Source organism: Rhea americana, unplaced genomic scaffold, assembly GCF_003343005.1.
Source record: "Rhea americana isolate MKP2758 unplaced genomic scaffold, rheAme1 scaffold_194, whole genome shotgun sequence".
Taxonomy (NCBI): domain Eukaryota; kingdom Metazoa; phylum Chordata; class Aves; order Rheiformes; family Rheidae; genus Rhea; species Rhea americana.
Genome location: NW_028186083.1, coordinates 1,694,137 through 1,707,468, shown reverse-complemented (window position 1 = coordinate 1,707,468; position 13,332 = coordinate 1,694,137). Strand labels below are relative to the sequence as shown.

The window sequence follows — 13,332 nt, the reverse complement described above, 5'->3', positions numbered from 1 at the left end:
GCTGCGCGGGCCGAGGCACGGGGCTCGCACGCGCTCGTCCGGCGGCCGCGCCGGGCAAACGTGGCGAAACGGGACCGCGACGTCTCTCGGCTCGCCTGCGCTTTGCGAACTGCACCTCCACATCACCGGGACTGAAACCCTCGCTCAGGCGGGAGGCCGGGGAGAGATGCTCGAACCTGGACATTAAATTCCATCTTTTACACCGCTGTTACCCGGCCAGAATGAACGGAGAGTCCTGGCACCATTTCTGCAAACTGTTGCGTAAAAGCCTCTCTTTTCTCTCGGTTCGGGGCAATGAGCCTCTAAAAGTCACAGCGTTAAACTAGGGRTAAATTAAACCGGGGCAAATTAGCTGCTCCTGTTTATGTGTGTGGGGGGGTGTTAATCAGAATTCGCATCGTGGGCCTATATCTGCTTTAAATGTGATTTGGGAATGTATTTGGACTAGAATCGAAACCAGGATCTGATGCTGCAGTTCCTTTGTCAYGAGTTGTGTTTTTCTTCTAGGTTTGACTTTTAGGACTGCAGAAAATCACTGTCTCCTATGTGTAAGGGAATGGATTTCACTGCTGAAGAAATGACTGCAGCCAAAATAAATAACGTGCTGGTCACGGCCAGGAATAAAGCTTCCCTATYGCTTGCTAGACCTGTCCGTTGCGTCGGTATTTAACCGTGAAAGAGTGTGACCCAAATGCAGGGCTGCCCGGAAGGGCCATCTCTCATCACTTTTATTCACATTYGCTCAAAAAATTAATGCTCCTCCAAGCTGCTCTTTAACGAAGACACTTTTACAGCTCAGAAAGGTGGAGCTGTGTGCTGCAGGGAAGTGTCTGGGAGGTGGGATTAACCCTTAYGGATACTTAACTTTTTTTAAGCTGTCTGCAAACGCGAAGGGCGGCTGGGGCTCGGCACCCACGTTTCGTGCAGGGTGCAGTGCCCGAGCGGGCGTCTCACGGGACTCGCGGCCTCGTCCCCTGGTCCCTGGYGGTGACGCTTTTCCCACCCCGTGGCTTTCCCTCGCTTTGCCGGGCGATTTGATGGTCTCCATGTCGGCGTTCGCCGAGTGCCGGGAAAACCGCTGCCCTACAGCACCTCTGCGCCGAGCTCCTCCTCCTCGCGCATGGAGCAGCTCGGGCACATTGCAGCGCCGAACGGCGGGGAAATAACCCCGCTGCCGGCACCGCTGCCGCGGGAGGAGAGGCTGGAGGGGAAGGAAAGGCCACGGACATGATGGTGAGGCCGCCGGCGGGGCGATAACGCTGCTCGCGGCTTCCCGAGAGCAGCCCGTCGTCATTTCAGCACCCGTCGCCTGTGCCCCCGAGGCCCTCGCTGCTGGACCCCCGCTCCTGTGAAGACCCTCAGCTTCTTTTGGGAAAAAAAAAAAAGTTGTGCAAGGCTTTCCGGGAGTAGAGGAAAGCTCGCAAGCACGACCCAAGTCTGCTCCAACGCCGCAGAGCCGGCAGGATTCCTAGCGGGACCCTCCGTCCCCGTTGTGGTTTGCAAGGCAGCCGCTGGCCTTGCCGGGGCCGGGGCGCAGCGGGTCTGTCGGCAGAGACCGGCGGGAGCAGCCCCGGCCTTGCAGGGGCAAGCGATCCCGCGCGCCGAGGGGAGCCGCGCTCGCAGCCAGCGCCAGCTCCAGCTCCCGGCGCTCGCTTCGAAGAGACGGTTCATGTCTCGTTTACAGATTAGATTTTAACCTGACAACCTTTTAACATTGTATTAAATTAGAAATTAACTCCGTATGACTGCGCACCGGATAATTGACCTACTGATAGGCCGTGAGCTCGAGAATATTTAAGATACCTCTCAGGCGATGAAGCTCCCGAGAAGATTCAAAGCTTTCTCCTTGATCCACACCAGGGCCCGGCTATTAATCAGTATTGGCGGCCCGGTGGCAGCAGCGGCTCCGGCGCCCGCCAGGTGCCCCCGCGCCGGGGCGAGCAGCGCCGCAGCACCGGGGCACGGAGCGGTGGGGACGGGCGTGGGGAGCCGGGGGCTCCTCGCTCACTCCCCTCTCCGCCGCGCCGCGGCTCGGCACCGTGCCGAAAGCTCTCCGGGGGCTTCCCGTTAAATGGCAGCCGCACCGCAAGGTTGCACCGTCTTTTTCAGCGTTAATTTTCCTGTTCCCTGTGTATGGCTCCGGGCAGGAGGAGAGCAGTTGTGAGACGCTGCTCCCGGTTAGGCCAGGACTGGGTCCGTTCCCGGCGGCGCTGCTGCAGCCCGACGACGTGCAGTTGGTATCGCACGACGAAGGTGGCTCCAAGACTTTGCTCTCTGAAGGCTTTTGCACACGGYGAGCCCCATCCTGCGAGGCGCTGAGTGATTCGTGCTAAGCATTGCTGAGCACCTTCCCTTCCCAGCCACCTCCGAGGTCCTGCAAGACCCGCAGGAGCCAGCTCCGGAGCGCTCTGCCGCGGCGCCCGCGTAGGACGCGGCTCTGCGCGGGGGCAGAGCGAAGCAGAAGGCAAGGCGGGAGCCGGCTCAGCGCTCGCGGCCGTCGCCGCGCGGCAGCCGGAGGCCCGGCCTGCGGCACGGCCTGCGGCACAGCCTGCGGCACGGCCTGCCCGGCTGCGCTTCGCTCGCTCGCAACGTCCCCGCGAGGACGGAGGCTGCCAGGCCAGGAGCAAGCGGGGGAGTGAGCGGCGCCCGTGCCCGCTCCTGGCCCGGGGGCACGCGCACGCCCGGGAGCACGATGCCAGCGCTGCTTCCCTTGGCCCGCGCTGGCGGCGCCGGCGACCTGCCCGGACCCCCACGGAGCTCTCAGGGTTCCGGCGTCGTTCCGGCGGCAGGGAAGAGCGGCTCCGCCGCCGGCGCGTGCGAGCCGGGGCGCCCGGGTGCAGCCCTGCCTCCGCGACCAGCGTGCGACGTGGGGCTGCGCACAGCGTGAAACTATTCCCAGTTTTGCCAACTCGCAGAATAAAGAAGACACCGACCTGCCCGAGGTCCGAGGAGCTTCCTTCTCACTGAGCGACGGAAACAACCAAATCCCCGGACCCGATTTCCCCCAAATTTTCCAAAGCTCGTGCCGCCGCGGGGGTCTCGGTCCGAGCGTCGGGCCTCGCTGCCCGGATGGCGCCCGCGACGCGGCGCGGGGCTGGAGAAGCCCCGAACCTGTGGCGGTCACAGCCTTGCTCTGCAGCTAGCGACTTGTCTCCATGCGGAAACGTGCCCTTTGCTTTTGCTAGGAAAAAGTCATTTTCTGGTGTAACTGAAAGCTGCTCTGCGAACGTGCACAAGGCGGGAGCGCTGAGCCGGACCAAAGCGCGGCAGTGTCGGCCAGAGGAGGTTTTGATCCTCTTCGGCTTGGTGCGCAACCTTCCGTATCAGCCTCAGTTTACACTTGCTTGTATTCGGCCAAAGTTAAGGAACAGCATTAGATTAAACGGACCCTGTGCTGCTTTATAAAAGGCTCAGAACATGTTTACAAACAGCTTCGCATAAAGCCAGGCCATCAGCAAAGATCCAACAACGTGCACGCAGGCACACACACGTACGCACCAGCACGCACCAGCACGCACCGGCTGCTTTCCGCGCCCCTTCGGCAGCGAGGCCGTGCGGGGACTTTGCAGGCCAGCGCCTGATTTACAGCGGCGCTGCCAGATCCCGGCTTGGCCTGCACCTTGGGGGATTATCCAGCGGGACGCCGTGCGCGGCCCGAACGAGCCCTCCTGTCTCTGGAGGTGTCAAACCAACCTTGATCTTTAGCTGTCTCATTTGCCCCAGCCGTCAAATGTGCTAGACATGTGCCATTTTGCACAGTTAATAGCTTTTTCTGGCAAAGCAATGCAGACGTCCCCTCCTCCCCGGTCCTGGCAACGCCGCTGGAATGCAACACCTTGATTTCCTAATTCCTTACGGTTATGGACGGCGCTTAAGGCACTTCTGCCAGCTGAGGAAGGTAAAAAGCCAGGCTAACGCTGGGGCAGCCAAATGGTTGTACCAGACCGAAATCGGTGCAACGGCAGCATGAAAAACGCAGCCCGTTTGCGCCGCAGCTTCCCGGCCGAGGGACGGGTGACGAACGCAGCTGCAGCCTCTCGTCTCCTGCTAGTTTGGCGCTTATCAGAGAGAGTCGTACAAATTAAGAACAGCAGTGTCGGAGAGGGGGTTCGTGCAGTTAATGGGACAGAGGCTCGGCTGCTGCAGACACAGGCTTGTCCTGGTGCCTTTTTCATCTGTGAAACAGGCCAAGCGGTGGATACAATTATTTTTTTCCTAGCACACAAACCATTAATCATTTATTGCATTACCCCCCCCATCTCCACAACTTTCATTCCTATTCTATTCAAGTTAAACTCGAAAAAAAGGTGCATTTTCCTTTTTTGCAAACACAAAGAGGCGATCTTAGCCCCCATCGACTCGCTAATTGTGAGCATTCAAATGGCTAGGTTTAAAGTTACACTTAGCAGCTGTGAAACATTAGGGTGAAGTGATTACAACCTACTGGAGGATACCGAACATTTTTACAATATCTCAGGAGCACAAGGGAAAGACAACAGGAAATGGTGCAAACTTTCCTACCCTGCACAGTAACAAAGCAAAGGAGCGAGAGAAGAAACCTCGAGAAGCAGCGCTTACGCAGCTGGGATCCTCCGAAAGCTCCTAAGCAGCCCCCAAAGCGCGCAGCTCCGCTGCCCGGCGAGGACGGAGGCGGGGGGCAGCGGCACACAGCCCTTTCCTGCCCCAAATCCTGCTCCAGCCCTTCTGAGAGGGGCCGAGGAGCGCGGACGCAGACCGCGGGACAGCGCTGCGTGCCGTCGCCTCCCCTCACCTGCCCCGTTACCAGCAAAACCGTTGAATTCGGTTCGGCTAACGCTGCCCAGGGCGAGACAACGCGGACCGGCCGTTTCGTAGCGCGCGGTGGAAGGGGGCGATTCTTCGGTTTCGCTTTGCTAGAGCCCCCTGCTCTGTCGGCGGCTTATCAGCGCTTTGCTCTGCTCCAGCTGCGCAGAGCGGCTGCGCCAGGGCTCGCGGCCGGCCCGAACCGGGGCCGCCGGTGCCGCCGCCGGTGCCGCCGCCGGTGCCGCCGGTAGCCGCAGGGTGACAGAGCCAAAGCGGTCGAGTGAGCGAAGCCCGAAGCGGCTCGCGTTCGGCAGCCTCCCGGCTCCGCCGAGGGCTCAGGAACGCCAGATCTGCTGGTTATGGCCGAGCTCTAGATTCGCTCCGAGATTTGATTTCATCTGAACTTCAGACTGTCACATTTGGAGAACCTTTGACTTTCCACTGCTTTCCAAACAGCCAAACGTTCCCCCTCCTATGATTTAAGCACGCTACATGCGTGTGTTTATTACAGAAACCAGCGTAGAATAAGAAAGCAATATTTCATGTTAATTCATGAAATCTGAACTCGGCTTTTAATAGAAGAGCTCCACTTTATATACAGAGTGATATACAGTCCGCCCGGCTTTAAATGAGACGTTTTGCCTTTTGAACTCAGCAGGAGGCCACCGCTTACCACTACTGGAAGCAGTTTAAAACCCTGCAAGTCCAGCAAGTCTTTTGGGCTCTTTTTGAGACAGTGTTTTATATCATGGCACAACATTCTTGCTGCGCTGCCAGCGACTGTCTGCCAGCCGTGCCGCTGGAGGATTCGGCATTTCACCTGGACTGTTTCCGCAACAGTGCGAGACAGTCCTCCGAAATTGGGGAAGACATTAAGACTCTTTCTGATTTTGCTTGAAGTTGGGTTTCAATCAGGTCCAAAGACCGAAATCCTGCTTCCACTGAATTCAGGGGCAAAACCCCCTTWGACCACAGTTTCACTGCAAAAGCACACGGCAGAGCTCGTTGCTGCCGGGTCCGGGAAAGCAGGGACACGGGCAGAGCTCAGGGGCCAGCGAGGGCTGCACACACGTTTGGCCAAGCTGGGTCTGCTCGGSGCAGTAAAGACCCTAACGTCACTGAGACCTGGGCTCTGGTGGCTCCAAGCAACGCAGGTGTTTCTCTCCCCAGGTCAATGCAACTTTTGAAGATCCWAGGAGATAAGCTGCAAGGAGGCTCTAGCGGTCGTCAATGAGCAGTAATACTCTTTCCTAGTGCCCTAAAAGAGTATCGCTGCTGGGGGTGAAGCAGAGGATAGGTGCTGTTCCGTGCAAGCACTTGGCTCCCTCTGCAGAGGGGCCTTCCTCGGGCCACGTGAGCGCGGGCCGTCAGCCGGACCGCGCGTGCACTTAGAGCAAGGCACGCTCCTTGGAAACTCATTGAATCGGAGCCTATCGCATTATTGTAGCAMTACTCGGCTTTCCCTGGCTCACTGAAGAGCTGGGGCTTGGTGGTTATTCTGCTGGGTCATCTGTAAAAGTATCAAATCAAAGCTAAATTAGCCACCTCACTGCAGTGCACTTTTTTTTTCTTTAGTTCAGGCTTTCTTAACAGTTTGGCTACGGGGCTATCAACAGCAGAGAATTTAGGACATTCTTTTCAATGAACCAGACAGAAAATATTTTGGTACAGCCCCAGTTTGTAGGTTTTTTCCCCCCTCCCTTTAAACAAAACATCCTGATTCATAGGAGCTTCTTGCAGACTGGGAATTTCCACATGGCCGTATTGCAGCACTTATAAAAAGTGATTTAATGCCTGCCAACAACAAATACATTTGCAATGACACCACTCTGCATTATGCGCTATCCTACTTTGTGTAGCCGAGCTGTTTGAGGCTACAGCAATATGAAGAACAGCAGTCGCTTTCCTTTAAAAGAACTTTGTCCCTTATGGCTGCTCTTTGGAAACACTGAAAGGAAACGAGAATCACGGTGACAACACAATCTCTTCTGTATGTGTTAATCTGGATTTCGTTTGAACTTTTGGAGCTGACCTTGGCTTGAACTGTGTTAAAAATCCTCACTGGTGTGGACTGACTTGACCTGGTGGCTCCATTTGTTCGCAATGCCAGCCCTACCCTAACTCGCTCAGCTCAATCCATTATCTTACAGACATAAAAGAAATGTAGCATTACAGCGGAGCCTCTTAGCACAGATATAGCCAGTGGGCCAGAGCTGCAAGTACTTACTCATGGGCAAACTCCTCTGATTTCATCCCAAGGAGTTTTTTTTTTTGCTCGAGAAAGGATGGACTGAAAACCAAGCAAGAAACTGAAATTATTGCTGCAGACTCTCAGGTTTTATTAGTGGTTTCCAACCCTGAAGAGAGAGAGAGAGAAAAAAAAAGCTTCTGAGATCTGAGCAATGGCATTACAGTTAAAGAAAATCAAGCCCAGAACTGAATTCGATATTCGGTGTTTAGGGATGGAGTAGGAAGAGGGTGGTCAATTTTGCATCAGTCAGTGTGGCTGKTTTTAAGCTACAAGAGTGCAAAAAGATTTGTGGGTTTAGATATTTCCTCTCATTTCCATGACTCAAACAGCTTCTATTAAACAGAAGTAGTGGGAAGGAAATGTCATAAATTGATAGCCTCATCTCAGTTTCTGCTCCTCAACATGAGTTGGCTGAGATAGAGAAATTTATGTGGTTGCTATGTGTGAGCCCATCAGCATTTTATCGAGAGAATTGCACAGCACACATTTTTACTGTGCATGGTCGGTACGTTACATGGCTTCAGGACGTTGTATGAGTTCTGCAAGGCTCTGATCATGTAACACAATAGATGCAGGTGGGCACCTCTGCTGGGTGCCTGGCCTTGCGCTCACATAAATCAGTTAAGCTCAGTGGGACGAGCAACCATACCCAACCAATATAAGAGAGCGTCTCCCTTGGCTGCCAACTCATGGCAGCTAAACATCTGGCCTACGGTTTCACAAGGAGGCACCAGCATATAAAATGGGATTGATTCAAAGGAGCTATCAGGATCCCTTCTGTCCATATTCCATGTTTTCTGGAAACTGTGTCTYGGGAACACTGAAGTTACAATTTTATATATACATATACATATATATAGTCGTGATACCCTTCACACTGCTAGGCTTTAAGAGACAAACAGAAGATCCAAACCTGGCTCGTTCCCTCCCTGGGTCTAGCAGGCAAGCCCACCCCACCAGTGAGTTTTATTTTCTAAGCAATTAAAGAAAAAAAGAATCATCCTACAAAAAAAAAACCTGGCTACAATCGTCACATAAGGACCTGATGTAAGAAAGACACCAAAACACAGATATAAATGTTGATTTTCCTAGGTGCTAAGTTGGTGTAAGGAACCCCATTTAAGTGTTTTTTGTTAGAAAATTTTGTCCTTGCATAAGGGTATAAGAAAACAAGGATGCAAAAACAAGCTAGACTGGCTGAATAACATCCACTGATGGCTTTAATTAAAGCCTTCAAGTTAGTAAATATGCACATAGTCTTTGGTACAGGAAGATATATGAAGCACACATCAAGCCTAGTAACACTCCATGAACATTGACATTTAAGCAGTTTCTTGTTTAACTTAGATTTATTCAATGACACATGCATTTCTGGACAGATATCAGCGTTCCAGTGAACAACTTTTATAACCAAATATGAGAAATTGGTGACTGCAATTAGTCGATTAAGTATATTTCTAAAATACAGAACTAGAATAAAACTGGAGCAATAGAGATAATTCTTCAGAAGAACAAAAAGAAACGTTTCCATTTGTAATACTCCTGGCATTGATGAATATCAGCGGGGAAGGAGGGCAGCAGGGAGACGCAGCCATGAAGGAATAACCTTATCAACCCTGTCCACAGAAAGTCCTTGAGTTTCTGCTCTCTCCAGTTCATTCTTTAATGCTCGGCACTTTTACAAACGGCTAGAGTTCCGGGCTGGCACTCGCACCACTAAGGTACGGAGATTCCCTTTATCTTTTAACATGAAAAGCAGATAATGGTTGTGAAACCATGTGCTTAACCAAAAATGGCTTAGAAATAGTTCTCCTCTAACATCTCTTCCTGAACACAGCAAAAAAAGAAGCCACAGAGCTATCAGGATCGAAGATGGAGTCTCTTCATATTGCACAGGAAAATAAAGTCAAGATTTTGTGACTATGTTTCAGGAAGGTTTACGTGGAAGAGTCATCAATATTTATCAGGGTAACAAGAACCATCCAGCACAGCAGCTACCTGGTGGGTGAGACACATACTGAGACTGTTTAGGTGGAGAGACAGTTTGTTACCCTGTCTTGATCTCTCCTTGTATATCTGACTAATTTAAGGGAATCCTGTGGGGAAAAGGCTGAGAGGCTGGTTTTCGTTAGTCGGGAGGGGTGATCTGTAACCGTCAAAATTGCGTGGAATACTTCCGCTGGTGGAACCCGAGCTGTTACTTAGCGTCTCTATGCTTCCCTCTCGCTGAAGCTCTGAAATGAGAGAGAAAACAGGCTTTGGTTAGTGTTTCAGATAAAAGAAGCAAAAGTGCCATTAGAAAGCCACTTTATTGACAACTCCGCTTATTGTWTCACTGCTCTAATGTTACATTTGCTTGTCATCCCTCTTGCCCTGGATGATCTGACAAATCACTCCAGAGGCATCCCTGCTCCTGTTTCTACGTCTTTGCTGGGCTTGTATTTCGGTCTGAGCAGAAACGGGGTGTATGAAGACATCAGGCACTGCCTGGCAGAGTAATCCCTTTCCTGGGGGCGAGACCRTTGATTCGTGACACGTCAGGACTCAACAGTTAGGACGCTCGCGGCCGAGCTGAGCCAGGTGAACGTGCACGGTGACAACTGCGGAAACACCTTTCCCCAGGAGCTCCGCTGCTGCGGTGGCCAAGCTGGGAAGGGAAGGAGGAAGCACCAGCCGGCACCAGCGAAGTGCAGCAACGATGCCCGAGCAGCGCAATTCAGCRTCTTGTGAAGACTTCCCACAGCCCTCCACGCTGCAGCGATGGACACGACCGTCACCTTCCCGCGTGCCGCGCAGCTGTGCCTCAAAGCAGACCTGACCGCGGCTTTGCCTCTCGCAGYCGCACACATCACGCCATTCCTCCCCTTGCTGACCTCCCAAAGCCTCTTCTGCTTCCTAATCTTGAAGCACTAGAATCCGTGCGCGCGCCGCGTAGCCTCGCTGGCTGCGGCCTCTCCGGGAGCCACTTGAACCCGGCAGCTGACTCAGCGGCAGCGCGCGGGCAGCGCCGCTGGGCAGCACCACCCTGCCGGCACTCAGCGGCGGCATGCGGCGGCGAGATTAGGCAGCGCCACGCGGACACGCCGCCAGTCCTCTCCCGGACACCCACTGACGGGCTACGCTCGTCCTGGCGAGCCGCAGGTGCAGCCGGCGCGCGGCTCCCTCGCCGCTCCTGCGCAGGGGAAGGGGAGCAGCCAGGTTTGCCCTGGCGCGGGGGTGTCGCGTGCGCCCGGCATGGAGCAAACCCTGCAAGCAGGCAGGCAGGTTTTCCTGCTGCCTTTCTGCTGGAACGAGGATGGCCAAGGAAGCGAGCGATACCCTTCAGGAGCTGTGTGAGCGGCCCGTGTTCTCCCCGCTGCTGAATTATAACCGTATCGCTGCCGTTCGCAGGCCTCCAGCTTGCACCGGGGTCTTTGCTCCGTATTAACTTCACATCAGTCCCTTTGCTGYGGTGGGACTCCAGGATAAGGCCACAAGTATACGTGAAGTACAGGGCAGAAGCACAGAGTCAGGCTGTCGCTAGAACAGAAAGCTTCCCGCTCCAGCGTCCTCGAAGACTGTGCAATTCCCACTAGCTGCGCGGGCACAGGGAGGCTACGGCCACTGAATCTGCACCCCAGCAAACGAGGGCTAGGAAACGCAACACGGCATCATGGCAGGGGCCTGCAGCGCAGGTAATCCGCGCTGGACGCATGGAAAACAAATCCGCAGGAAGCCAGCCAACCTCCGAGCAGCGGCGATACTGACCTCAGCTGTATTAATCACGATTTCGTGCCGGTATTTTGTTAAGGAATGTACACGTATAAACCTCTCCATTTTCCTCACATCCTTACTCTCCCATGAGTTCAGGAAGTACAAACAGTAATTTAAATCAGAAATGAGTGGCGTATCCCACACTAATACTGTGCTTATCCTGTCTGATTTGGTGCTTTTATCTCGCTCGGCACACAGCTGGCTTTGGTTAAGCGTCTCACGTCAGAGCTCTCACTCGCGGCGCAGCCGTCCCCGGCAAGGCAGGACGCGCTCCGGCCCCAATCAAACATCATTAAGGCTCCTGAACTCCTGAYGAGGTTATTTCGGCGCTCGCCCTCCCTCTCTCTCTTTTTAAGCTATAATTGATTTTCAGGCAAATGTTGTGTTTTCAGTAATGAAAGGAGAGAGCGAGGAAGAGCCTCCCTGCGCGCGGGGGCTCCGCGCCGCTGCTCCCGCCCGCGGGCCGCGGTTTTCCCGGTGACGCTGCCTCCTACCTCCGGTCCTTGTTTCAGCTCCTCCGCGCTGCTAAGATTTTTTTTTTTTTTTTTTTTTTTTTGGCAATTTGCTTTCCCCAGGCTGCTGCGCGGGGCTGCAGCCCTGGTGCGCCTCGCTGCCAGGGGGTGGCACTGCCGACACTGATGCCAGCCGCAGCAGCCGGCCGGAGAAAGCCTCGGCGAAGGCAGCGCGAGGCCCGCAGCCTCGGCGGGGAGGCCGGGGTCCCGTCGCGGGGGGCGAGCGCCGGCCCCAACCCCGGCAGCCGCCGCGGCGCTGCTCCCGCGAGCTCTCCTCGCCGCTGTCAGGCAAAGAAAGGCATTTAATTAGGATTGGGTAGGGACCGAAGAGAGGTTAAACTAGAAGCAGAGGCCCGGCGGGCCCCGGGCGGCCGCCTGCCACCCCCAGCCCTGGGGAGCCCGCTCCGTGCTCGGGCTGCAGCGGCGTGAAGCCGGGGAGCCGCCGGCATCCGCGAGCTGCCGTGGCCTGCTCCGCACGCGGCCGAGGCACACGGTCCCCTTGACRAACGCACCTGAGCGCTCGCACGCAGCTCAGCACGGCGGATACGCTCGTTCTGGAACTAATTACGCACCGTGGCAGAAGAGCAATGTATTTTGATAGCTAAGAAACTGCTGTAAAACTCCTGAAGGCTGCATGAGACRACAGGGCTGCAGGGAGGAAATGAGGCTCTTGCCCTCCCCGGCCCCGGCTCTCGCTCCGCACAGCTGGGTCACTCCGCAGCGGTGAGGCTGCCGCAGACGGGGAATTAGGCAGTACATGGTCTCCGGAGACTGGTGGCACTGCAGGCGTGACCCCTTTCACATCAGAGGAGTCGAGGACCACATTCAGCACTTCCCTGATTCCCCAGAACTAGTCCATTCCATCCAGCTGTTTCATCAGTAAAAAAAATACATTWAAAAAAAACCCAGTACRAACTATTACCCTTTCCTTCAGACCTTCCCTGCAGATCAAGGGCATTTCAGAGACAAGTGCACAAAAGCATCACGCTGGGGGCCAATTTCTAACAGACTCAAGTCCTGGCTAGATGTGACACGGGCCCGCCTGCCGCCGCAGGTGACTGGGGCTTTTGGACACCAAAAGAGGTGAGCACGAGAGGTCCACCCGCGAAAGCAAGGCAGCTGGGGCCGTTGTGCAGCGGCGGCTGCGTGGGATCACCGGCTCAGCGCTGCTCAAATAGAGCAGGACAAATCCATCCTGCGAGCGATTGCATTTGCTTCGGTGGAGTTACGCCAAGAATGGACTTGGCCCCAGCCTGTCTGAGGGTTATTGTATCTGCATTCCCCCATGCATATACTGTCGAGATGTATTAACTTCCTTAAATGTACCAGTAAAACAACCTCTTATGATACACTTTAATGAACTTGTACAGTAGCCAACAAATTGTGCATCATATAAAACCCATTCTGCCTTATAGACTCTCTGGCTATTTTGTAATAACTGCAATTTGCTTCTGCTGAAGCAAGATAACCAGGGTTGAGAAGTCAGGCTTTGCAGAAACCTAAATATTTGATTTTGGGGGGGGGGGGGGGGGGGGGATAAGGAAGAAAGGGGCCTCTGGGAGCTATTTATGGGGTCAAAATAACATGAGACCTGCTCTTCTCGTAGTATTTCCACCATCAAGGAAATGAAATACTGTGAGAAGACCAGCACTTGCATTATTTTGGCCCCTTAAATGGCTCCCTGAGGCATTCAAAAGCCCGTGAAAAACAAACACAAATACAAATAAATGCTAATACTGGAAATGTAAATACTAAAACCTGCCCTGTCCCCTGAGGAAACAACTCAAACTTCTAGCTGCTCTAAAAAAAAAGACAGGAAAAAAAGAGAAAAGAGCAGGAACATCTGCTGAAGTGATGAGGAGTAAGTCATTTCAGGGGAGATGAGGAATAGCCCTGTCCGCACTTCTGATGGTAACAACAACAGGCACCGCTGGTGTAATTGAGGGTCCCACAACAATGGTGATTTTCAGGGCACATGTGTCTTCTGCTGCGCTGAAAGCAGCAACAATAAAAACCATCCCTGCCATGCACGTC

General features: G+C 54.1%; 1 protein-coding gene across 6 annotated transcripts in view; it reads right to left on the bottom strand.

The window, feature by feature from the left end:
- Positions 1-8,235: 8,235 nt before the first annotated feature.
- The window catches only part of BCAS3 (BCAS3 microtubule associated cell migration factor), a 372,504-nt gene continuing 367,407 nt past the window's right edge, over positions 8,236-13,332 (bottom strand). For 4 of the 6 annotated variants that reach the window (XM_085302933.1, XM_085302935.1, XM_085302934.1 and 1 more), the window contains one exon: positions 8,236-9,267. In XM_085302933.1, coding sequence (XP_085159059.1) covers positions 9,119-9,267 — 149 coding nt within the window. In that variant the 3' untranslated portion in view covers positions 8,236-9,118. The remainder of the gene's footprint in view (positions 9,268-13,332) is intronic. The other 2 variants (XM_085302937.1, XR_014895586.1) reach the window with 2 other exon arrangements.